The sequence below is a fragment of the Crocuta crocuta genome, unplaced genomic scaffold (assembly GCF_008692635.1).
Source record: "Crocuta crocuta isolate KB4526 unplaced genomic scaffold, BGI_CrCroc_1.0 scaffold118, whole genome shotgun sequence".
Lineage (NCBI taxonomy): Eukaryota > Metazoa > Chordata > Mammalia > Carnivora > Hyaenidae > Crocuta > Crocuta crocuta.
Window position 1 is genome coordinate 14117196 of NW_027551558.1, and position 27591 is coordinate 14144786.

Sequence of the window (27591 nt, forward strand, 5' to 3'; positions counted from 1 at the left end):
TCTCTGGTGAAAGCCTGATTTCTAGAGTATTATTTTACTTTAGATTTTAAAAAATCCTATTTTGGTGATCAAAAGCTGAACACAGACTACCACTCTTTCTTTTTTACCCTGCTTGTAACTGCACAAATTTTCACCCAAGGCAATAGACTAATCTGGGGAGTGGAAGAAGAACTCACATATGGAAATGTGAAAGAGGAAAGCATATTCATTTAAAGCACAAATCTTATCCCTGTTTACATAGGGTTTCTATAAACAGAGAAAACACATTCTTTTCAATTGCTTACAGCATATCCATAAAAATTGATCACGTACTTGGCTCAAAGAAAATCTTAATAGATTCCAGAAACATAAAGATTGTACAGGCCACATTCTCTGCCCACAATTCAATTAAGCTAGAGATCAACAGAAGAATATAAAAACAACAAAATAAACACTTAACCATGTTAAAATTAAAGAATGCTTTCTAAAATAACCCCTGCCTCAAAAAAGAAATAAAACCTGAGATCACAATGTATTTAGACATTGAGAAGAGAATAGCAATTTATAGGGGCGCCTGGGTGGCTCAGTCGGTTGTGTCCAACTTTGGCTCAAGTCATGATCTCAGTCTGTGGGTTTGAGCCCCATGTTGGGCTCTGTGCTGACAGCTCAGAGTCTGGAGCCTGCTTCAGATTCTGTGTCTCCCTCTCTCTCTGCCCCTCCCCCACTTGCTCTGTGTCTGTCTCTCAAAATAAAGACATTAAAAAAAATTTTTTTTAAAATAGCAATTTATAATAAAACCTATGGGAAATGGCAAAAGTTATAGTCAAAGGAAAATTCACAACCTTAAATATCTTTATTATTTTATAAAAGAAAGCATGAAAACAAAGAGGTCTTGTACCATGAGAGGATGAGTGTCTAGGTATTTCCTAGCCTCCCAAATTCTCCTGAAAGAAAAAAAAGGAAAAAATCTAAAATACAGAATTAAACATATGTTTCTTTTTTTGTTTGTTTTGTTTTTTACTATTTGGTAATACATTTTATTATTTTTTGAGTTTTGGAAAATAGCATTTATTATGTTTTATCTGATTGTAAACATATTATTATCTAAAAGTTTTTAAAATGTTTATTGATATATATATATTTTACAAATAGTTTATTGTCAAATTAGTTTCCACATAACACCCAGTGCTCATCNAGTGGAGGAGGGGCAGAGACAGAGAGGCAGAGATCGAGAGAATCCCAAGCAGACTCTGTACTGTCAGCGCAGAGCCCGACACAGGGCTCAAAGCCACAAACCATAAGATCAGGACCCAAGCCAAAATGGGACACTCAACTGACTGAGCCACCCAGGTGCCCCTTAAAAGCCCATTCTGAAAAGCATTCAATAGGACTGTAAAATAGCAAGGAGTAACTAGGCCAAATATCTAAGGGAAAGAAGAGACTGAAAGACTACCTAAGTCACATTTGCCTCAAGGACATTTGTCTAACTTGGCAAACTTAAGCTTAGGTTGATAGTCATGGCTTGTTGAAGCTTGAGGACAGAACCAAAGACCTAGAGGTCCCTAAAATCTAATAGGAAAATCTGCTCATTCCATTTGGGATCCTTTACTGTAGCATTATGCCCTCATTGTAGGGAAAAAAATTAAATGTACTACCCTAACACACACATACATATACACAAACACATGACTTCAAGGAATGTTGCATTGGCACTGAGCAGAACAGAAGGGGTAATATCATCATTGATCATTTATAACCCAAAACCAGCCCATAAGCAGACCTAAACTCAAATTCATATGACCTAGGTAATCCCCAAAGTCTCAAACGATAAGTTCTAAATTAGAAGTGACTTGAGAGTCTGTTCAAAACAAACTCAAAAACAAAAACCCTTTCTATAAAGTGTACAGTAAGGGGTTAACTCAGGCAGCCACGGCTGCCCAACCCTCTACATTCTAAACAAAGGGCTGTTCTTTGACTAGTCCTTTCGAATATCTTGCATGATAAGTGTCTGATACAGGCAAGTTATCTTGCCTGATAACTGGGGCCAAAGGCCACACCCAACATGGTACATTAACAATGTAATTTCTTAGGGTTTGTTTTTGTTTTTGTGTGTGTGAGAGAGAGAAAAGAGCAGGCTCTATTTGCAGCACAGAGCCAGACTCAGATTCAAAACGATGTGATTTCTGGTGAGGGCACTGGGCCACACCACACTTGACCTTCACAGAGACTGGACACTGAATAACTAAGTTCAGTCACATGAGCATTCTATGCCTACATGATGGAACCCCAATAAAAACCCTGGAAATTGGGGCTCCTGGGTGGCTGAGTTGGTTAAGAGTCTGACTCTTGATTTCAGCTCAAGTCATGATCTCAGTTTATGAGTTGGAGCCCCACATTGGATTCTATGCTGACAGCATGGAGCCTGCTTGGGATTCTCTCTCTCTCTCCTTCTCTCTGCCATGTGTGGGCTCTCTCTCCAAAAATAAATAAATAAACTTAAAAAAAAAAAATGGACACCAAAGCTCAGGTGAGCTTTCCTGGTAGGTAATACTTCATTTGTAGATAATATTGTTGTACATTAGAGAATCCAAATTGAACATCCTGGTAAGCTATTAGAATTAACAACTGTAATTATCAGAATTTAGCAAGATTGCTAAATACATCAACACACAAAAATCAATTGCATGTCTATGCATCAGGAGTAAGAGTCAAAAATACAGTTAATCTAAGAAAAAATACAGAAGGAAAGAAAGAAAAAGCCTACATATCAGCAAAGAAATAGAGCCTGGGAAATAAAATATAACTAAAGATTATTGGTGGATGGGCCAAATACATGAAAATTGCATAGGGGCAAAAAAAACCAAAAAACTTAGGCATTTATGGAAATTTAGTGCATGATAAAGATGGCATTCAAAGGGGAGAAGATGTATTCTTAAAAGCACTATTTGTACAGATGGCTTAATATTTCAAAAAATATAAAGTTAAAATGATTTATTTCTGCACCAAAATAAATTCAGAGGATCTGAAATATAAATTACAAATTAATAAAGGTGGGGTACCTGGTTGGCTCAGTTGGTTGAGCATCTGACTTGCTCAGGTTGTGATCTCACAGTTCATGGGCTGGAACCCCACAGGAGGCTCTGTGCTGACAGAGGAGAGGGGGAAGCTGCTTCAGAGTCTCTGTCTCCCTCTCTCTCTGCCCCTCCCATGCTCAAGCTCTCTCACTCTCACTCTCTCTTTCAGAAATAAATAAACATTAAAAAGAAATTAACAAAAAACTTAAAGGCATAAAAACACTACTGAAAAAAAATTAAAGGAAATATATAATTTAAAAATCATCAAAAATATAAAACACTTAGGAAGGAATCTAAGCAAAATATGATGACCACTATTCAGGAAACTATAAAATGTCACTGAAAAATTAAAGAAGATTGAAATAGCCATGTTAATGAATTAGTAGATTCAATATTGTAAAGATGCCAATTCTTTCTAAATTGATCAATAGATGTAATGTAAACCCATTAACGATCCCAAAAGATTTTTACAGAAATCAACAAAGGTCTTTGGAAGGGCAAAGATCCAAGAAGAGCCAAAATACACCTGAACAAAGTGGGCAGACTTGGTTAACCAGCTATGTAGACTTACTAAAGACTATAGTAATAAGATGATCTGGTTTGGGAACAAGAAGAAAGGAACTGAAAAAAATAAGAGCACAGCTATGTGGGAAGCTTGGTCTTTGAACAAAGCTGGCACTGCAATCCCTGAGGAAAGAATAGACTTTTGAGTACATCACAGTGGGACAACTGGGCATCATATAGAGAAAAAACCTAAATGAGGAACTTTGTAAATTGGATTTGTATCCTTTCCTATTAGAGCTTGCATATGTCACATCCATACAGGTTATTTAAGTTAACAAGGTCTAGCTCTTTCCTTCTGCCCCAAGAATGGCATGTCTCATAAAGGGCTGTCCTTGCAGCCTGGTTTCCAGAACGAGAAGACACATGAAACCTGCAATGAGAAGACACCAGAGGGTAGAGCTGACGCAGCAAAGCTGCAATTGCTGACATTACTATGAGCAATATATGTTGGTACAAGCTGCTAAAATTTTGAGGGTTGTTCATTACTTCAGCAAATCTAACTAATAGAGACATCCTTTTCATACCTTACATGAAAATGAATCCCAGGTGGATGAAATATGTAAATATGAAAGCAAAAATAAAGATTTTAGAAGATGATATGGGAAGTATGTCTTTGTGAAGCTGGGACAGGGAGGATATCTGTTGTTATTTGTACTCTTTTTGTTTTTAATCCTAGAGCTTGTCATTAGTGCTATTTTATGGAGTTAATGTGTTTTTTAAATTTTTTTATGTTTTTACTTTTGAGACACAGAGAGAGACTGAGTGTGAGTGGGGGAGGGGCAGAGAGAGAGGAAGACACAGAATCTGAAGCAGGCTCCAGGCTCTGAGCTGTCAGCACAGAGCCCGATGTGGGGCTTGAACTCATGAACCATGATGTGGTGACCTGAGCTGAAGTAGGTCGCTTAACCAACTGAGCCATCCAGGCACCCCAGTTAATGTTCATTTGTATTTACCTGCATGTTTACTACTTCCATTGCTTTTCATTTATCTTGCATCTCACACCTACTTCAGGCATCCCTGTCTGTACAGGTTTTCTCTCTACATGGAAGAAAGAATCGCTTTCTTTCTCCCTGAAATATATCCTTTAGCCTTCACTAATAACCTTCTGATGATTTCACTTTTCAACGATTTCATTTTTCACTTTTTTCTTTCATTTTTGTTTGTCTGAAAATATCTCTATTCCTTTTTTCATCATTCTTAAGAGGTATCTTTCCAGGCATAGAATCCTAGGATGCAGTTATTTCCTTTTGGTATATGAAGATATCATTCCATGATCTTCTGACTTCCAATGTGCTGTCAGTGTCATTGTCATTATTTGAAATTATTCTGTCTTCTGTGGATGCTATTATGATTTTATCCTTGCTTCTGGTGTTTCTCAAGTTTACTATGCTATGTGTAGTTACAGATTTCTTTGTATTTATCATGCATGGGGATTCATGAATATTCTTAAATTTGTACACTGGTGTCTTTCATCAGTTATGAGAAATTCTCAGGCATTATGTCTTCAGTATTGCTTCACTTTCCTTGCACATATTAGTCAGGGTTCTGCAGAAAAACAGAACCAACACTGTGTGTGCATGTGTGTCTGGAAACAGAGAGACAGACAGACAGATTTTATGTAATTGGCTCATGTGATTGTGGAGGCTTGGTGAGTCCAAAATCCAGAGTAGGCTGGCAGGCTGGAGACTTAGGGAAGAATGGCAATCTGTGTCCAAAGACAGTCTGGTGATAGAATTCCTTCTTGCTTGAAGAGATCAGTCTTCTTCTATTAAGACCTTCAAGTGATTTCATGAGGCCCATTCATGTAATGGAGGGTTATCAGCTTTACTCAAAGTCTAACGATTAAAATGTTTATCTCACCTTGGGGCACCTGGGTGGCTCAGTCCGTTAAGCGTCTGACTTCGGCTCAGGTTATGATCTCACGTTTTGTGGATTTGAGCCCCGCATAGGGCTCTGTGCTGACAGCTGGCTCAGAGCCTGGAGACTGCTTCGGATTCTGTGTCTCCCTCTCTCTCTGACCCTCCCCTGCTCACGCTGCCTCTCTCCCTCCCTCAGAAATAAATACAACATTAAAAATTTTTTAAATAAATAAAATAAAATAAAATGTTTATCTCGCCTAAAAAAATGCCATCACAGAAATATCTAGAATAATGTTTGACCAAATATCTGGGTACGATGCTCTAGCCAAGTTGACACAGTAACACCAACTACCACACTGTAAAACTCTATTCTGGCACATTTTAGACCTTCTCACTTTGTGTCTTTGTCTTTTGTATTCTCCATATCTGTTTCATTATGCAAAATGGTGGCAAATTTTTGTGACCCGCCTTTTCCTTCACTAATTCTCTTTATATCTAATCTTCTGTTAAACCCATTTGACTTATAATTTCAATTACCAAATTTCCTTTCTATAAAGTTTATTTGGTTCATTCTCTAAATATGCTTGTTCTTTCCTCATGTTATTGTTTTTTTTTTTTTTTTAATTTACATCCAAGTTAGTTAGCATATAGTGCAATTGTGCAGTAATGATTTCAGGAGTAGATTTCAGAGATTCACTCATGTTATTGTTCTTTACACATTTCCCCATACTTTCCTTTTATTTCACATTCTGTTTCTGATAATTCCTGTATCTTATCAGTCTGATGAGCTGATGGTGTTAACTCTGGTTTCTGCTGGCTTTGGTCACAGTGTCTTGTTTTCTTTTGTATGTTGTAGTTTTTTATTATATACTACATTTTATAGAAGTTTATCCCTAGGAATTTTTGAGGCCTGGAAAGAAGGTAGGTTTCCTTTTGCCAGGTGTCTGAGGGCACATTCTGCCCAAGAACACTTTAAGCTAAGTCCTCAGCCTGATCATGTAGATAAAGCAAATTCAGTCTATAACCCTACTTATTTGATTATATATTCTCAGGTGAGATTTTGTTTACCCCTTTTACTTAGTAAGATTTGAGGCAGAGAATTCTCTTTGCAGGTCTCCTGTGGTTTCTCAGGGGCAAATAGATGTATTGCTTGCTCGTCTTACACTAGAATAAGGGTGAGGCTTTTAAGGTCTTAGTTTCATTAGGTCTCATAATAGATGTCCCCTCCTCCCAACTCTTGGGGACCCTGAACTTTGTCTCTTGTCTTCAGTATCCATGAAGCCATAAAACCAACGTTTGTGTTTACCCAGTTCAGCAAATGCCCTCAAAGAAAAAATCAATTTTATTACTCAGCTTATATCTCTGGGTTCTTTTATTCTTTTTCACTTAGTTTTTGGCCTATGTATTCCTCACTTTCTTGTTAGATTACTAATGCATTAAAAAAGATGTTTGTAAATTTTATTTTTTTTTTTTATTTATTTTTACCTGAAGGGTTGGCCAGGTTTCCTACTTTGCCATACTGCTGGAAATGGACATCATTTCCGCAAGTGGAGTAACATTGGTGATAAAGCTGCAGTGGGCAAATCTTTATTAGATTTCCAGGTATTTCCGACTTTTGACTTGGGAGACAGTCTGTCTTTTTAGCCAACTTCTTTAGAACTCCAATCTAATAAGTGTTTTCTTTACAAGATTAACTCTCAAACAGTGACTTAATTTCCAAGTCCCTCATGCTGTCAGGCTTAGGGGCACACAGCACCAGAGCTGAGTTGCAGTTGATTTACATTGATCCTTTCTCTCCTTGCAACTTTGTAAATCTTTTTGTTACTTGAAAATCACACACTATTTAAACAGAATGGTTTTTAAAATATACAGAATGAAGCAAAGTAAGATATGTGTAAATGGTAATTGTTTAATCAGAAAAAACATAGGTCCTTGATATCCGAACACCTAACGTCACGCAATTGTTGTGAATAACTAAATTTATAAATATCACCACAGGATATAATTTTCCCCATGAGCTGCACTATATTATTACTGAAGTTTTAGATTCCCTCAAACTTTTAAATAGTGTCTAAATTCAAGATCAGAGTCTTTTTATACAACTATTAAGATAAACCTATCCTATCTCGCATAACGATTGATTTACAGTATCTGTAAACTGGTCTGAAACTGCAAAATCCAGTCTATGCTGATGAGACCATGTAATTGTGCTTGTTCAAAAGTGTGAACAGTAGAGAATGCAAGTCACAGGAGATTAGTAGGGTTCTCCTGCCCTTCTGAGTGATTATCCAGCCTCAGAGCTGGAAGAAGTATGGGAAGGAGACGGTAGAAAAAGATACAATATGAATGCAGAAAGCCAAGGACCCACCTCAGAAGGCATTCCTGATGCTATAAATGTCTCCTTAAAAAATATGATTGACAACCACCTTTTGTCTCCTTTGCAACTCTATCCATTTCCTGGCCTAAAGGTAACATTTAATGTATTTCTGAAACAAAGTAATTGCCTTTGAATGTAAGGTGACTTTCTGTGAATTGAACACTTTTATGCTAGGGCATGAATTTCTTCAGCTTGAGAGGAGGGTCAGCTGAAGCCACCTCCCCTATTAGTGGCATATTATGCACACTGTGGAACCAACTTTTACTTTCAGTGCTTTCTTTGCAGCAGTAGAAGGGAGCTACATTGCCTACTGCTTCACAGACATGACTGTAGACCTCCTGAATCCCATTTCTGTAAAAGGTAAGTATTTCCAGTGCATTTCCTCACTGAATTTTTATTGTTTTGTTTCTCACTTGAAAAGTAGTTGTGCTCTGGCCAGGAAGATGCTAAATAGTGTCGTAAACTAACCTCTCCCCATGTCTGTGTGTCTTTAGATAGTATATGGGTGGTTTATCACATCATCAACCTCAAATGAAAGAGATTTTAACAGTGGCTTGTAATTATCCCCAAAGTATTTTCTGCCTAAGAATGCTTTGAGAGTTTTACCTTTTCTTCAACAACATTAGGACTAGAGAATAGCTTTCTTTTTCTTTGCAGCTCTACACACACACACACACACACACACACACACACACACACAGTACCTTCTATTCTTCTTGAGATTTGTTGCATATACGGCTGATGGAGAACCGCAAGACTGCATTGAGCTGGGGCTGCAGGGGAGCAGGGTAGGCACACGTCCTGGATTGGTGTTAGTGACTTGGATCCCCCAAATTTGTGGCAATTTATTTATACTTGCGCTCTCACAAAATTATAAGGTTCTGCTTGTATTGAAACTTCAGAGCCACCCAAAGAGAGTCAAGCCAGAGAAACATTAGGTCTACAAATGTCAGTGACCATGTATTTCCAAACATATGGAGTATACTTGGAATTCTATGAGCCTTCAAATAACTGGATCTCTGAGTTAGCATTTTACATAATTCAGTATATTTCTTTTCCATCTGTTAAAGTCTATAGAGAGCAGACTTTTATATTTGCTCTAGGAAAGAAACTGGAGACTTAGTTCATTGAAATTTATCTGACATCAAATATCAAGACCAACCATGAGAATTGTTAATTTGCTGCTCAGACCTTTGCATTCATTGGCATTTTCTCTCCTTGGAGCATTAATTCCGAATACAAAAGAATCCATCAAATCTCTCTCTCTCTCTGCCGGTTTTATAGTGGGTTTTAAAACAAGTTTCCCATGTTCTTATAAATAGCTCTCCTCAGTGATGGAGTGCATATCCTTTCAGATATCAGAGAAAGAAGGGGAGTTTAATATCAATAGTAAAAACAACATATATGTGGTATCTTTGGGAGAACTTCAGATATATAAACTTATTCAGGCCCCAGTCATCCAGGCCTTTTGTTTTTCCTTGTATCTGTTTTGGGGAAAATACTTCTCCTGATCACTCAACTACTATAAGTGAAGCCAGGGAAAAGATTCAGCAGAGTTATTATCTTCTCTATTCATCCAAGTTTGCGAAAAGCTAAGGTTCTGCCCTACAGCATGAAATATGGACTCTAGGTTATTACAGTGACTCTGGGAGACCAGTGGAGACCCCTAGATACAAAGGAAAATTAGGTTCAACCTTTAGAACTTTACCCTTGTGTTTTGCCCTTCAAATGGCACACATATAAGAATTAATGATGATTAATACTCAACAAATACAAAATTTACCAAAGGTAATTTCTATTTCAAGAAAAAAAAACTGAGCCACCTTTTTAAAAAAGCTATAGAGGGGGCGCCTGGCTGGCTTAGTTGGTTAAGTCTCCGACTCCTGATTTCAGCTCAGGTCATGATCTCATGGTCCGTGGGATCGAGCTCTGCACCGGGCTCTGCGCTGACAGCACCAAACCTGCTTGGGATTCTCTCTCCCTTTTTCTTTAACTCTCTGCTGCTCACACTGTCTCTCTCGCTTTTTCTCAAAATAAATAAATAAACCTTTAAAAAAGCTATAGCATTTGACTTTTAAATATACATTTTATAACTATTCCAAAGATAATTTTAAGTTGTAGTATGCAGTCCATAGCAGGGAAAACAATAATAACACTGTATTAGTCTGGGCAAAAGCAAACAACTCCCAAATCTTTATAACAAAGGTTATGTCTTTTTCTTGCTACAGGTCCACTCTGGGTCAGAAGGAAGGTAGTGGGAGAGTGGGTTCTGCTTCACATTGTTCTCCCTTGGAGACCCAGGCTGGTGGAGACTCCACCATGTGGGTACTGTTGGTCACCGTGGTGGGGGAAAGGGAGGTAAATAATTAATCACACACCAGCTCTTAAGTGCTTCTGGCCAGAAGAGACATATGTTACTTTATGCACATTTTATTAACCAAAGTCATATGGACATTCTTTGTATATTATTTTAAGTTTATTTATTTGAGAGAGAGTGTGTGTGTGCACGAGCGGAGGAGAGGCAGAGAGAGAGAAGGAGAGAGAGAGAATCCCAAGCAAGCTCCACACCCTCAGCACAGAGCCCAGTGCTGGGCTCTCAAACCCATGAACCATGAGATCATGACCTGAGCCAAAATCAACAGCTGGAACCTTAACTGACTGAGCCACCCAGGCGACTCTGAACCTGTATTCCTCAATGAAGTACAATGGGACAGTGGAGCATGTATGTGAACAGCGGAGATACACACAGTATGTAAGTCCACTGCTGTTCCTTATCACTTCCTTTGCAGTCTAGCACTCACATGGCTCATGTGCACAGGATTCCAATGAGCCCACAATGTGTTCACTGAGACTCAAAGCAAGTAAAAAGTAACCATGTTATGTCTACAACTGAATAAGCAGGGGTGCTGACAACCCCAAGGGGCTATCAAAACTTACTCTGAACTCAAAAAGAAGGCAGTGGTAGTCTAAGAAACACCAATCACCAAGGAACCCAATCCCATCGTTTCTTACTCCTGTTATTTACCTGTATTAGCTAACCACTACAGCTGAAAATGATGACAGAGAAGGAAGGGGCAAGGAAAACATTGGGCAACCCATACCTTCATCTGAGTCCTTTCCTATTTATCAGCAGAAGGAAGAAAGTGGTGCTAGAATGTGTGCCTCTCAAGATGTCAAATAAAAACAGCTGAGTTAGTTTTTAGTGTTTGTGTAGTGTTTCCACTATTCTGGTAAGAATAAAACACATACGCATGCATGAGCTATGAAGTACAAATTATATAATTTTAGTGAGTCTGCAAATGAGTTGAATGCTCTTATACTTGCATTTGAAACTAGTATTTCCCAGTATAAATACAAATGGTAAATTTTATGCCAATAATTTAAAAGTTTACTTTCTCTTTACTTAGAATGACATAAAATAGCAAATAAAAACACCATGACAATTTGAGAGAAAAACCACAGAAGGAAGAAGTTTTATGTTTTAAGGCCTTTAATGGCACTTAATTTTGTTTGTTTTTACTGCTTGAGGAACAAGCATTTTCATTTTGCTCTGAGCCCTGCAAATTATGTTGCACTGCCCACCCACAAGCTCCAGAGATACAGTGTCCAGGAAGATTCATTCGAGCTATAAAATGTAAGCTCAGAGATAATCGAATCCAGTGATTTTCAAATTTCTTTTTAGCAGCAGAGCCCATTCTTCAGAGTGAAAGTCCAAAATGGAAAACAGAAAACTGCAAACCGCTTTGGTTCAGCAGGATTTGAGCTCTGTTCACCTGACCTCTCTATTCTCACACTGTTTGGGTGAGAGTGGGGGGTCTCTGTGAAACTTCTGGACTTCCTCAGGGCACTGTGGGGAAATCTCTGATCCAGAGGGGCTCACTGAAGTTGAGTGACATGCCCAAGCTCCTAATTGCTAATGTGGCCCTCTTTACTCTGCTTCTTATTGCCACCCAAACCATCTAGTAATCTCAAAGTGTGGGGAGACCTTCTGATGGCCTTGGCACATTTGTCAATACTGTCATCTTAAAATGGGGGTGGTGATGCCTACCTCAGGGAGATAAGGATTGAAAGATATACTGTAACTGTGTAAATGCTCAATAACTAATAGCTGCAATTTTATCATAATTATTTTAATTATTTATCATAATAGTAATATTATTTTATTATTATTATTTAAACCTAGAGTCCTAACTTCCATAGATATTAGTAAAACTTGTTTTTTAGCTTTTTTTAAAAAATGTATTTTTAGGGGCGCCTGGGTGACTCAGTCAGTTAAGCATCCGACTTCGGCTCAGGTCATGATCTCACAGTTCATGGGTTCGAGCCCCACATCAAGCTCTGTGCTGACAGCTAGCTCAGAGCCTGAAGCCTGCTTCAGATTCTGTGTCTCCCTCTCTCTCTGACCCTCTCCTGCTCACACTGTCTCTCCCTCTCTCTCTCTCTCAGAAATAAATAAAAAATATTAAAACATTTAAAAGTGTATTTTTAATTTTGGTAAATTACATATAACATAAAATAATCATTTTTAAGTTTATAGTTCAGTAGTGTTAAGCGTATTCACATTGTGTGCAACCAATCTTCATAATTTTTTCATCTTACAAAAAAGATTCTGTATCCATTAAACGGGAAATATTTTCCCCACCCACCCAGCCCCTGGCAATTATCATTCTACTCTCTATTTCTTTGAATTTGACTATCGTAGATACCTAATATAAGTGGAATTATCTTTTGTAAACAATAAATAAAAGGAGTTGGAAGCTGAAAAATGTTTAATACATAGTGAAGAAGGCACATATTCCTTCTTTCCTCAAAAAGAAAGGCAATTCAGGGGTGCCTGAGTGGCTCAGTCGGCTCAGTCCAACTTCCACCCAGGTCATGATCTCGTGATTCGTGAGTCCAAGCCCTATTTTGGGTTCTGCGCTGACAGCTCAGAGCTTGGAATTTGCTTTGGATTCTTTGTCTCTCTCTCTCTCACTTTCTGCCCCTCCCCCGCTCATGCTGTCTCTCTCTCTCTCAAAACTAAACATTAAAAAAATTTTTTAAAAAGAAAGGCAATTAAGAAACTCCCAAGAAAAAAAGCAGAAACTAAACTAAATTAAAATAAGTGAATGAATGAATGAATGCCTGGTCTATACATGAAGCAGATGAGATAGACAGGAGTACAAGATTTTTTACTATATAACTGTTATATTGTTTTGGGGTTTGGATCATATGACTATATGATCTATTCAAAAACCAATCTGAAGCAAACTAAAAGGTAGCATGGATTTGAGAATATTCTCCTTTGTAGTAACCCAAAGGATCGGGACATTAGAACCAAAGTGTGATATAATGAAAAATACATTCATTTGGTCTTTGTCCAAAGAGTTCCTAAAACCTCTAGAAGATGGGTTTGGGGCAGCTTCTGGGTTGGTGAACATATCAAGGAGCTAGAAGAGGGCCAGTCCCAGAGGGCATGGAAACCCCGTTCCCTTCTCTATGCCATAACTTGTCCCATGCAGCTCCTCACAGTAAACTGGTAATAGGAAGTGTGAGTTGTTCTAGGCAATTATTGAACCTGAGGTGGGGAGGTCATGGTAGCCTGGGTACTCCATTGTGGCCTGGGACTGAACTGGGGGCACTGTTGCAGGACTGAGCCCTTACTTAATGTGTGGTCTCTGGTCTCACCCTGGGTAGTCAGTGTCAGAATTAAACTGAACGGCTGGACATCCTGTTGATTTCAAAGAACTGGAGAACTGGTCTCACTGACTCCACCCTGGTCTTCTACAGTCTCTCCTCAGCACAGCAGACTGAGTCACCCTGGTAAAGCAGTTACATCATGTCACTCAGAATCACAGGCAAAGCCTTCACAATGGCTGCATGGCTGTACTCAAGCTGCATGTGAGCAGTGCATATATACACTATCTCTCTCTCTCACACACACACACACACACACACACACTCCCTATTGCTCCTCTGACTTCATCTCCTATTACTCTCCTTCAACCTCACCTAAGCTTTCTTCCTGTTTCGTCAACTAACTAGGCATGTTCTTGCCTCAGGACCATTGTTATGTCCTACTGCTGCCCCAGGATTCCCTCAGTCGTTTTGGGTCACGGTGACTGTGTGTGCATACATCTATGTACTCATAATTCTCTTTCCCGTTCCCTACATTCTTATCCTCCTTAGAACTTTCAGCTAACATAATATATATTTTACTTATTTCTCTCTCATTATGAGAAGGAAAGCTCCATGGAGAATGCTGCGTACTGTATTCACTTCTCTATCCCTAGTGCCTACCACAGGGCTTGGCACTCAATAAATACTTATTGGAAGAATAAATGAATGAAGGAAATAATGGGCAAATCACTGAAGACACTCTGGCGGCAGAACAGAATGTAAATGTTAACTGAATTTTCAGGGCACCTGGGTGGCTCAGTCAGTTAAGCATCTGACTTTGGCTCAGGTCCATGATCTCGCAGTTCATGGGTCCGAGCCCTCCGTTGGGCTCTGTGCTGACATTTCATAGCCTGGATCCTACCTCATATTCTGTGTGTGTGTCTCTCTCTCTGCCCCTTCCCTGCTCATGCTTTGTCTTTCTCTCTCAAAAATAAATAAGCACTAAAAAAATTTTTTTAAATGTTAACCAAATTTCAGAATGTTAATCTGAACAATCTTGGCAGAGATAGGGAAGTTGAAAGGGTGAGGAGTAGAGAGGAGGGAAAGTCTGGGCATAATTAACCTCCTGTCAAATCAAGGAAGTCAGGAGATACTGTCTAAGTGGAACAATAAATGGAGGTCCAAATACATTGTTTGACATCAAAGATGCAGCCAGTGGGGAAACTGAACACTGGGAATCAGGGTGTAGGGGTGATTAGAGGGGTGCACAGTGTATAAATGAGCTGAGTCTTTATCAGACATAGCAACCAGTCAACAGACACCACCTGAGGTTCATGAATCAAGAACAATAGTATAAGCATTAACTGAAGAAAAAGGGATTACCACCAGAAGAAATAAAACCTCTGGGGGGTGAGACTATTTTTCAGCTAGATGCAAATATTGATTCTATAAAATCAAAACTTTCGAGTGTTTTCCTTGAGCACCTTATTGTATGTAGGCCAGCCCTACACTGGGTATCAGAGGAGATACCACCCTTGCCCTTGGGAACGTTTAAGCCCAGAGGCACGGGCTGCACACTGACACCTCCAAGGAGGTACAGTTTGGGGCAAGACACAAGAGACAGCATGTGGATAGGTCCACTAACAGGTGTAAGCATTCCAGAGGGAATGGGAGTTAATGCAGGCCTCATGTGTTGACTGCAAAGTTGGCAAGATGAACTTCTTGGTCTCCCAACCTGCCTTTCAGGAAGGCCAGCCACTGCCCTCTATCTTTTCTGTGTGATACCCCTCACATCCCAATAAGGGTGCAAAAGCTGACCTGTACCAAGTAACTTGATAGAATATATGTGATTAATGGCAGGGAAACTCAGAGAGAACTCACCATATCTAGCAGTGACAGGTGGTGCTTACAGGAGAGGAAAACTTCCTAGAAGGCAAACTGGTTCTAAGCATGACAATTACTTTTAGTATACGTGCTGTCAAAGCAAGCACTAAGCAAAACAATTACTAACTTGTTTAAATCTTAGGTGTCAAAAGGCCCCTTTGACTAAAAACTTCTCTTTCATGGGTTTACAGGTTACTCAAGATTGCTATTACTCAAAGTACAACTACAACTCCTCCTGCTTCTCTTAATGTAGAGGTTGTGGCTCTTCAAAGATTCATGTGTCGAAGAAATGTCTATTTCTTTACTTCCTTTCAATACAATTGAATCAGATTCTGGACATGCCTCACAGTGAGTTTGCATCATAATTGCAGTCAGCATTGGAGACATCTGTTCTGGCTGGAAAATGTGGTCATATGAGGTCCAGTGGCTTTCTGCTTCCATGCCAGCAGTACAGGACCCTTTGCGCAGTGTGGGGACTGTACTCAGGGCCCATATAGACACAGGGTCATAATGCAGGAACTCTTTCTGCCTTTCTAGCCTTGCTCCCTCCTCAAGGTCAGAGGGATTCTCTGTTGTCCCATCCCCGCAGCATCTGACCTTTGCTCTCTTGGCCCCATCTTATTCTCCAAGGAAGCACTCCCGGCCTCCTGTCTTATTGCCAGTAAAGGCACTCCACAAAGTCTCTTCATTCAGGATTTTACAAGACAGGAGGGGCCCTTGTCTTAGAGCAGCTCCAACTTGCTCTACAAGTTTCCTTTGTCAGCTCTCTTCCCTTTCAGAAGTCTCTTGAAAACTCTCATCTGGGCTCAGTCTAACCCCTCTATTCTTTGGCTTTTTTAAGTTTTGTTTTATTTTGTTTTGTAAATAGCACATTTTACTTCAGTGGGGTTTCAGGACAGACAAGAAGCAAACCCCGGGACTTATTCCACCAACAGGAATTTGATCTGTTAAAATGATTCCTTTTCCTCTACAAAAGTTTTATAGGCAGGATTCTTGGTAGGCAGTCCTTTCCATGTCCATGTAGCATGACTAAAATATATATATGCAAGTTGAATATTAGAGAGTTGATCATCTTACATGTTCTAAGGGAAGGGTTGTTTGCAGAAGGCCAGAAAAATGAGAAAAATATTTAATTATATATTTTTCTTCCGATACAATCTTCCAGTTATTTCCTGCTTTCATGCATGCTGTTTAATTTTGTTCTTCCCACCTAAACATGCAAAATACTGGCTTAAGATCAGTGAACGTTAGATTGAGGCTGAAAATGTTAAGCTTTTAGCATTCTTAATGATTTCCATCTTTCTCCATTATGTTGGTTTTGACATTTATGTTCTTATCACTCTTCCTCCCCCCCACTTAGCAATTATTTTTATAAAGTAAGAGCAAAATGCAAAAGAAGTATCTGAATTATTGCAAAACAGTTCTGGACATGCAAAGAAGGAGACCCCTACCAAAATCATGCCATTGGTAGGCTAGCAGTGTGAGCAGAAACTTAAACTAGATCACACATTGGTTAATGAAGAAAGGTTTGAATTCAGTGTGTAATACAGGCTGTTTAGGAGTTGTACAAAAGTTGAGTGTCCCAAAGTCAGGAACAGCCTAAATACACTGAGTCATAGATGTGTTTGAGAATAACCACTTGACACATTTGACAGATTTTTAAGGAGGAATACAGGAAGGGGATTAAAGTAATGAGACATGCCTTCCATTAAATGTTTATAGGGCATGAAGACAATAGGTCCCTGAAATTTTAATTTAATTTGTTAGACAAAGGACAGGACATTGCATAGTAGGTGCTCAATAAATATTTGCTTTAATTGATGTGCATCAAAGAAAGATTATTCAGTCTACCCAAAACCACTGAGAAATTTACTCTAATGGCCAGTCCACTGACCAAAGGCCTCTGTAATGTAGTGCATCTGATAAGATAGCAAGGCTTCTCCCTCATCCAGGCTTTTGCTCCCAAGAAAACGAGTGCTCCTTGTTGACCATGATTGTTACTGTTTGGGGTTGGCTTTTTCAAAACACTAATTAACTTGATGAATTTTTGTCTTAGCCAACAAATGCTCCTCCAGCACCAGCGACCTCTGCAGGATTAATCCCTTTGCAGAAAAGCTTTACATTGTCAGCTCTAGGCACTGGGCCTGCAGGAGGCCTGCACAGTAAACTCCAGTATTTTGGGTGTAGCAGTTCACCCTCCTATATTGTATTAAGTACCTTTGTTCCCTAGTAGTCACAGCAGCACTGAGCTCCTTCTTCTCCAAGAATGTAATATGCAAATGTAATAGAAATTGGGTTCAGGACAAAGGGAAGAATGACAAAGACATTTAAAGTTGTACAGGTTAGGGGCACCTGGGTGGCTCAGTCAGATAAGCGTCCAATTCTTGAGGCCAGCTCAGGTATTAATCTCAGGGTTGTGATCTTTGGGTCCTGAGTTCAGGCCCTGCTTTGGGCTCTGCACTGGGTGTGAAGCTTGCTTATTTATTTATTTATTGAGCAGGGAAGGGGGGCAGAGGGAGAGAGAGACAGAGACAGAGATAGAGAGAAAGAATCTTAAGCAGCCTCCACACTCAGCGCCAAGCCCATCACGTGCCTGATCCCACAACCCTGGGATCATGACCTTAGCCAAAATCAAGTGTCTGATCCTAAATCAAGTAACTGACACTCAAGAGACTGAGCCATCCAGGTGCCCCTGAAGCCTACTAAAAAAATAATAATAATTCAGGTTACAATTTGTTGTTAGGTGTTTTTAAAAAAAAATTTTTTTTATATAGTTTATTTTTGAGACAGAGAGAGACAGAGCATGAGTGGGGGAGGGGCAAAGAGAGAGGGAGACACAGAATCCAAAACAGGCTCCAGGCTCTGAGCTGTCAGCAGAGAGCTCGATGCAGGGCTTGAACCCAAGAACCATGGGATCTGACCAGAGCCAAAGTCGGATGCTTAACCGACTGAGCCACCCAGGCACTCCTGTTGGTTTGTTTTGCTGGGGTGTGGGGAATGGAGGTGGATTGTCTTTTAACAAAGAAGACAGAAAAAGAAGAAAGGACCCACCCGCAGCTACTTGCATAGCCAAAAACTTAACGTACAGCTCTTAGGAAAATGTGGAAAAGGCAAACTGGCAACTGAATTATTCTCATTTTCCTAAGAAATATGGATGAAGAGCACACATTTCATCTAGAGTTAACCAGGTACTGGACAGGAAAGATTTACTCTTCTTTTTTAGGAAGATATATGATAGGGACAGAAGACCAGGGATTGAATTCTTCACTTTATGTAAGAATTTAGTATCACGTTTTTATGTAATTGCGGAGGTTTCTGTACAATAAAGGAGTTGAGCCTGCTTATCTCAGAAGCAGAAGCAGATATATCAGGCATGCTTACCAAGTTATATTTTAAAAGGCTTTCAGCTTTTCAGGAACTCACCTGTTATATAAAGTAAGATGCCTTTGTGCGGAGAGACAATACAGAGGATATGTTAGACATTCTGTCCTTGGTCTTCCTGAAATCACGATGAGAGCATAGCTTTGGAAATTTCCCTGGGCAGTACTCAGGGCTGGTATTGTGGCTGTACTATAGTGAGATAATTTGACTTGCAGGTGTCTTGAATTTTCTACGTGGAGTTTTAACAAGGCATCATCAGTCTTCTCTGGTCCACTAGGCTAGCATACAGCTAATAATCATGATACTGATAATGATAATGATAACAAATAGTTTAAGGGGCACCTGGGTGGCTCAGTCAGTTAAGCGTCTGACTTTGGCTCGAGTCATGATCTCATGGTTCATGGGTTCGAGCCCCGTGTTGGGCTTTGTACTGACAGCTAGCTCGGAGCCTGGAGGTTGCTTTGGATTCTGTGTCTCCCTCTCTCTCTGACCCTCCTCTGCTCACACTGTCTCTTTCTCTCTCTCAGAAATAAATAAAACATTAAAAATTTTTTTAAAAATAAAAATAAATAGTTTAGGCTTACAAAACACTTAGAATAGTGCCTGGCACAGAATAAATCTTCAATAAGCCTTAACTATTCTTACAACATGAGATGCCCTCTGATATTTTCTACTCTAATTTATTTCATTTTTTTAAATTGCTGATCCTAGTCTATTAAATTGATTTCATTACCCATTAATGGGTAGCAATTTGCAGTATAAAAACTATGAAGTTGAACCCCATGAAACTGCTAGCTTTGTACATCAGAAATACTTAAATATCAGCAATTTCATGTAATTGAATCAAATAGACATCTATGGCTGATTTGTTCAACTTTATAGTTTCAAATGGACAGTAGCAACAAGCTAGTGAAAGTGTACATACAAGAGATTCCTCAGTTCCCAGGTATGGACTCATTTGTGCTGTGTGTTTGCACACATGCTCATAGGGAAGAAGGGTCCTTGGCATAAGAATGTTCATTGTCCTGGTTCCTATATTTACAAGTTTGCTTTATGAAGCAAAAGTGATCAAAACATTAATAAAGTGACCACTTATAAAATTTGTCTCTACTGGGGCACCTGGGTGGCTCAGTCAGTTGAGTGTCCAACTCTTGGTTTCAGTTCAGGTCATGTTCTCACAGTTGGTAGATTCAGCTGTGCTGACAGCTTGGAGCCTGCTTGGGATTTTCTCTCTCTCCCTCTCTCTCTCTGCCCTTCCTCTGTGCTCTCTCTCTCTCTCAAGATAAATAAATAAACTTTACAAAATAAAATAAAATAATAAAAGATAAAATAAAATTAGTCTCTACTCCAAATATCCTTCCATTTTTACTGGTAATGTCTAATGTCTACTACATACTCCTTTTTTTTTATTGGTCAAATTTCTGGGGTCAGTTTCTCATAGATATACACTTGAAAACACATGGTAAATATATGGAAATTAACTGCAAAGCAAAGTGGCAAATCTTACAGAGGAAGACACAAAATTTCATCAAATGAAAGAATGTGAAAAAGAACTACTTGCACCACATGCAAAGCCATCACCAGAGTTACAGTAAGTAACAACTGATAAAATCCATAGAATGAACCCTTTGAAATATGAGAAGTCCTTGGTACACTACTAAGGAATAAAAGGAAATGAGTTATAGAGACACACACCAACATGGATGGATCTCAGAATATATCGTGCTCAGTGAAAGGAGCCTGACAAACTCAAAAAACCATATACTTTATATTGTTTGAGGGCAGACTGCTGACTAGAATGTGCATGAAGGAGCTTTCTGGGATGATGGAAATGTTCTGTCCTGATATGAATTCCAAAACTCAGTTCAATGGTACACTTAAGATTTGAGCATTTCAGGGACACCTGGGTGGCTCAGTTGATTGAGTTTCCAACTTCAGTTCAAGTCACAATCTCCCAGTTTGTGGGTGCAAGCCCTATGTTGGGCTCTGTACTGACAGCTCAGAGCCTGGAGCCTGCTTCAGATTCTGTGCCTCTCTCTCTCTCTCTCTGTGTCTCTCAAAAATAAATAAATATAAAAAAAGAGATTTGAGCATTTCATTATATATAAAGAATATCTGAATTTAAAATAATTTATTTATTTATGGTATACTAGGGTGAGGGGGAGTACTTAGGAAAAAATGATAAAGTCTCAAACATTTTTACAAAAGATAACCCCTTTTATGGCCATACCACAAAAGTCAAATAGGAATCTGTCTAAGTTATACTGTATTATTAAACAATTTTGTCAGAAAAATTATACTCCTCCCCAAATAAGAAACACTTGGTTCATTCTTTCCTCTAAGGATCATAATTGTTGTAATTATAAATCACATATTGTGAAATACACATTAAAATACTCTTATAATTTGCATTTCTCTTTTTAAAGATAAACTGTCAATCCAATTGTGGTTCTCATTTTAAGTGGACTCACTTTAAAACTAATTCATTCAACAAGTTTTTATTGAGAGCTTACCACATTCCCCAGCATGGTTCTAAGTGCTTGGGATCTATCGGTGAAAAAAAGACAAAGATCCCTGTCCCTGTGAGTTTATGTTTTCCCAGGGAAACAAGTGACACACAATTAATACATAAAATAAGAAAATGGACAGGGTACCTGGGTGGCTCAGTTGGTTAATGTATATTTTTAATGGGTATTTCACAAAATGTCATTTATAATTACAATAATTAGGATCCTTAGAGGAAAGATTGAACCAAGTGTTTCTTATTGGGGAGGTATATAATTTTTCTGACAAAACTGTTTAATAATACAATATAACTTAGACAGATTCCTATTTGACTTTTGTGGTATGGCCATAAAAGGGGTTATCTTTTGTAAAAAGTCTGACTTCAGCTCAGGCCATGATCTCACGGTTTGTGGGTTTGAGCCCCATGTTGGGCTCTGTGTTGACAGCTCAGAGTTGGAGCCTGCTTTGGATTAGGGATCTCCCTCTCTCTCTGGCCCTCCCTCACTTATGCTCTGTCTCTCTTTCTTCCTCTCTCTAAGAAAAAAAATAAACATTTTAAAAAGTTTTGTAAATAAGAAAATGGAGAAGAATAAGGGGACCAGCTAGAACTAAAGCCTGGAGATGAAAGCATGTGTTCAAGGGTCCGCAGGAAGGCCAATGTGGCCAGAGCAGAGAATGCAGGTGGGGTGAACAGGAGAGAGGTCTGAGGCGAACCAGGGGCCGGATCACAGGAAATATTTTGGTGTCTTCTTGGTATGGGTTCCTCATACTTCTTGTCTAATTATTCTTAGTAGGTGATTGTGTATGTGTGTGTGTGTGTGTGTATGTGTGTGTGTGTGTATGAGAGAGAGAGAGAGAGAGAGAGAGAGAATTTCTTTACCTCCACTCTGGAAGTATTTCTCTGGCTGTTCTGCAATTACCTCAGAGCAGGATATCCAGAACAGAACTCTCCAACCACACAGAGCCACCCTCCTGTATTCTCTGCCTATCTTGTTAAGAGCATAAACCTCTACCCAATCAATCAAGCTAGAAACCCAAGTCATTTATGTTTCTTTCTTTTATCTCATGCCCCAAAGTCCTACCTATTCTCCCCTACAGGCTCTTGATTTCACTTCACTCCCTTTTCCAATCTCCAGTGCCTCAGCCACCATCAGCTCCTACCCAGCCTTCTGTAAAACACTGCTTCCAGCCTTCTACTTCCAGTCTGTCCCCTCCTGGCTCTAAGACTGATCTCTCTGAAACCAAGTCTGATTTCATAACTCCCCTGCTTAAAACCTACTGGTGGCTCCCCACCAGCCACAGGATAAAGCCCTTGCTTATTTGGGGGGCTCACAGGCCCTTCTTCAGACTCTCCTCTTCCCTTTCTGGTCTTATTCTCCATCACCCTATGCTCTGGCCACCCATATATCTCACCATCACCAGGACACACCTTGCATTCTCATGCCTTTGTAAAATGCTATTTCTGTCTTGAAATGCTGTCCCTTGCTCCTTTGTGCATTCTTCAAGATCAGACTCAAGGGAACTCCACCATGACTCCCTCTCCCTGACTTTCTCAGTTAGGCCATGCGCCCTCTGTGCCCCCAGCACATGCACACACAGCTCTGGGTTTACTCTTATAATTATGAACGCGACCACATTCCCCCCCATATGCCCTCATTCCCCACAACAGGTCTCCAGCCTCTTGTTACCTCCTACCTACTACACTGCCAGACTATACCCGTGCTTCCAGTTCTCCCCTGGAGCTTTAACATAGCCACAGTCAGGTCCAGCCCATGCCACTGAGGTCTGAGATTTATTTTATTCTACTTTTCCTATGACAAGGCGGAAGACAATCCTCCCATTAGCACCACCATGCATGTATGGGGTGACAGAATTGGGACTGGAACCAATTCCCAAGTTCTGAGTTCTACATGCTATCACCCTCCCCATGCAGATGTAGCTCTCTATTTATGGATACATTTATGCACATTTAAAGTTCAAAAAACCTTAAACTATATGTACTATATAGATATGTCTAAATATATATCCTTATGTATCCTAGAGCTACCTTACAGCTTATATATGTACACACGCACATATATAAAATGAAAGTTCCATCCTTCGAAGGTTGTTTGTACAAAACAAGATTTCTGCCCACAGGTATATACAGATCTGGCTATCACTGCATACCTATGTAAGTGTACATTTATTGCTAAATGTATACACCATAAATTATTTTAAGATCTCAATAGCTACTACCAATCAGGGACTAATATAGCTACATACCTAAGTACAAGTTTAGAATTTCAATAAGAAACTAAAAATTTCATCTAAAAATTTCCTATCCTGCTATCTCTAGTCACCCAGTCCCCACAGGAAAGTCACTTCTCAAACAAATGGTGTGTGTGTCAGCCTACTGACACAGACAGTGTAACTGTCTCAGCAGACTCGTGTCCTCTGTTCAGCTCCTCTCTTTGAATGGGTGACAGCCATGCATCAGTGAGGAGACCCCTTGCCTGTTTTCCCTTGGGTCCTAGGAGATGAGGGGTTGTGCCGAGTGCAGAACCAGTTCCCTTCAGGCGTCAGGGTCCAAGAGAGGAGTGGGGGAGGGGGCAAGCGGCCTGAGGCGTCTCCTCCCGCCTCCATTTCTGCTGTTGTCAGAGAGCTTCCTGGCTTCCTTTTGTGATCAGCCGCTCTTGGAAAGGCTGTGGCAGATGGCTAATTACCATAATGCGCAGAGCTTTTGAGGGTCCTGGGTGCAAACCCAGGCGTGACCAAGCCAAGAGCAGCTGCATCTAACGGGGCATGTGGAGACAACATTAGGCTTTACCCACACACCCATTCTGACCTTTCCAATGGGAAGCTGATGGCATGGTTCAGAACAGATGGCCAAGAGAAACTCGAGGGAAAAGCCCTCCCAACCAGCTGTAGTGTCCCTTTTCCAGCCTCCTAGCCTAACAGCTCAGAGCTGACATGAAGCTCATTATCCCCATTGTGTCTTTCTCATGGTGTTTATTCTCAGGGCAAGCACAAACTCCAGTAGTCCCATTTTTAGCAGTCCTAGCTATTGGGAAATTTGGTTTCTAAACCAAATGAGGCTTCAGGCAGTTTAGGTCTGTCACACCCTGCCTGGTTTCTACCCTTGGCATTATAATATCTTTCCCCCCACGTATGCTTCAGGCCCCCTACTAGCTGAGAGCCCTATCTGGTCACTCCTGAACTTCGAGGGATATAAGAAGCTCTTGCCGAAACTTAGGATTTAACATCATATTATACTAGCTACTCATCTGCTCTTGACCTTGAACGTTTAGAGCGTGTGTGTGCGCGCGCGCCCGCGTGCGTGCATACTTGTAATGGATTGAAACAAAATGTTAAAAAAACAGAATTCTTCAAGATGGAATCAAATTTTTGCTTTGACATTAGTGTGGGGCAAGGGCTGGGTAAAATGACAAAGGACGCTCATACTATATGTGTAAAGACTTAAAGTCATAAATCAAATTAATAAACTGTTAAACAAAATGTATTCTACTCACCTAAAATGACAAATACTCCTTTTTAACAACTTGGAAGGCCAGGTTTGAAACTGGACTTCATGAACTCCTCAGAATTCTAAACCAGAACACAGTATTCTGTAGAGAGCTGGGCTCCAGTCCTGGCTCCTGGCCCATGAACCATCCCTACCTGCTGGGCTTTCTTCCTACCCCAATTCCAACACACATGGAGGAAGCCTTCGGCACACTTATGACAACCTTTCTGCCTTCACAGCAAAGTTCCGAACATACTCCTGCCCACAGCCAACATAGAGGACATATGGCCATAAAGCCTAATATCAAGAAAGTAGGAAGGAGGGCAAACTTGGGGTAGGTATGTCTCCTTGGCCAATTGGATGCTTCATACTATAGGCAGGGTGGGGGGTAGCAGGGCACAGCCTCCTTTAAAGCACAGTGCCCAGAGCTGGGGCCCCTCTTATGTGGGTCTAAGAGCAGTAGTGCTCCTGGGAAGCCTCTGTGGTTAAAAAAAGAAAAAAAATCTCATGTCCCAGAGAGCATAAGAAATGGATAGGAATTTGGATGTCAGACAGTAGAGAAGGGAGGGGGTTGAGCTATGTGCCATAGCAGTGAAGAACTTAAAAAAAAAACAGGGATGATATGTATTTACTGAAAGTTTTGTGCGCTGCTGCAGTATAACCCCTCACTACCCCAAACCTACACTACTGTCTGCTATCCACACAGTGACCTTTATTACTCAATGGTGACCAGTGGGGATTGGGGGTGGGGTGATAGGAATCCAAGAGAAAGGCTGATTCAAAGTCTCTGTCTATATCATCAAGATCATCATCAAGGCAGCATGTATGGAGTGGCAAAATGATCCCCCCACAATTAATTCTACAGAAGCAGGAGATGAGAACTAAAACTGACCAGAAATTTTCCCTGGGGACTTTTCCAGAAAATTTGAGGAAGACACTAAACTTTAAACAAACTGCAGAATGAGTCAGTCTTGCACAGCTCCAAAGGGCAGGGTGACCCCAATAACAGCATATGTTTTTATATTTAGATATTAAAAGTATGACTTTCTGAAATATATAATGTATATTTGACATATTTTTAAGTATGGGTCCTTTTAAAGATATGTCTTCTTTCATGATCCATCTAATACTTTGATCTTCTCCATCCACCTTGCTCTTTCCATCTTTCCCAACCAGGGTCTTGATACCAGATGATCTTTATATCTCTGGGAGTCATGATTTTACCCTTCTCTGAAAATTATCTTTTTAATAGTTTATTTATTTTGAAAGAGAAAAGGTGGGAGTGGGAAAGAGGCAGAGAAGGGGTGGGGGGGGGGAGAGAGAGAGAGAGAGAGAGAGAGAGAGAGAGAGTCCAAAACAGGCTCTGCACCAGCAGTGCAAAGAAATGGACCCCTAGTAGCTGAGAGCCCTATCTCAATGTGGGGCTCAAACTCATGAATAGTGAGATCATGACCTGAGCCCAAGTTGGATGCTTAACTGACTGAACCAGCCAGGTGCCCCTGAAAATTATTTCTAATAATTCAGAATTAACTGCTAAATTAATCTTCACTTCTGAATTGGAGTGACGGTTTTTCTTACAGGGAACCAATATTCTCTACTGTGTATACTGAACACGGAGTGTGCGTTCAACTTCAGACAGCCTGTGTTCAACTATTACCCTGTGTCCCCGGCCTCATCGTCCTCAAAGATCCTTCTCATCGCTGTGGGTTCCTCCTTTATTTCTGGCCTGTAGATATTCCCCTTTCTTGCTTTCAGAGTGGGCTACACAAGTGACCAGCATTTCTCGTGTTTGGGTTGAAGACAAGGAACATTTAGCATAAGCTCAGCTCCCCATCTTTGATTAGAAGCTTATTTAATTGTATTTTTCAAATGCTCACAAATTACATCTTAAAGGAAAAAAATGCAGGAAAAGCAACATGCATAAACAATATATGGAAAAAGCAATAGCACTATTTATAGCCATGCAAAATTGAAAATCATCCAAATGTCTAATAGTGGGGTAAAAGATTACTTATGAAATTTACTCAATGATATATTTTGCCATCATTTTAAGTGGTAATTATAAAGGCCATTTAGCAACATGGGTAAGTGGTTTAGTGGGGAAAAAAGGCACCTAAATTATTTGTATATAATGATTACAATTATAGAAAAGAAAGACATACAAAAAGGACTATAAGGAAGTACCCTAAAACAATCATTTTAGTGTTTTTGTATTTTGAGGAATTTTTTAACTCAACATTCCAGTTTAACATATTACTATGATAATTTAATGAAGTTGTTAATTAAAATGTAATTAGTTTTGAAAACTATTAAAAGGTTCATAAGGAATCATCTAGAGATGTTAAGCAAATTTAGAAAAACAGGTTTTACTTACTAACAGCTTCATGAATTAAACATGCACACCATATATACATGCTTTTATATAATTTTTAGTTGTTAATGTATTTTAATGAAAACATCATTGATACATTTGCTTCCATTAAAACAAAGAAGGTAAGACTATAATAAATTCTGGTTTTGGTATAAATAAAATATTTAAGATGAAAATAATGGAGTTGTAGTACACCTACCTTTTAAATTTTCCAATAGTTTTTCAACTACTTTAGTCCTCTTGGGGGGAATTAACCGTTATAATAAATACATATGGGATGTCTAAGTGGCTCAAGTTGGTTGTCAGTCTCTTGATTTCAGCTCAGCTCATGATCCCAGGGTTGTGGGATTGAGCCCCATGTCAAGCTCCATGCTGTGCATGGAACTCACTTAAGATTCTCTCTCTCCCTCTGCCATGTTTGCATGCATGCTCTCTTTCTCTCTAAAATAATAATAATAATTAATAATAATAATAATAAAATAAATACATAAGAA

The 27591-nt window shown here is 39.6% G+C and overlaps 1 protein-coding gene across 3 annotated transcripts in view; it reads right to left on the reverse strand.

Annotated features, from left to right (window-relative positions):
- Positions 1–766: 766 nt before the first annotated feature.
- Positions 767–27591, reverse strand: part of LOC144219212 (uncharacterized) — a 119076-nt gene continuing 92251 nt past the window's right edge. For 2 of the 3 annotated variants that reach the window (XR_013331340.1, XM_077749159.1), the window contains one exon: positions 767–923. Coding sequence is in view for 1 of the 3 variants with exons in the window: in XM_077749159.1 (XP_077605285.1) it covers positions 906–923 (18 nt within the window). In the remaining 2 variants the exon portion in view is untranslated. Of the gene's footprint in view, positions 924–3046; positions 3125–27591 lie in introns of those variants that run through there. The other variant, XR_013331341.1, reaches the window with a different exon arrangement.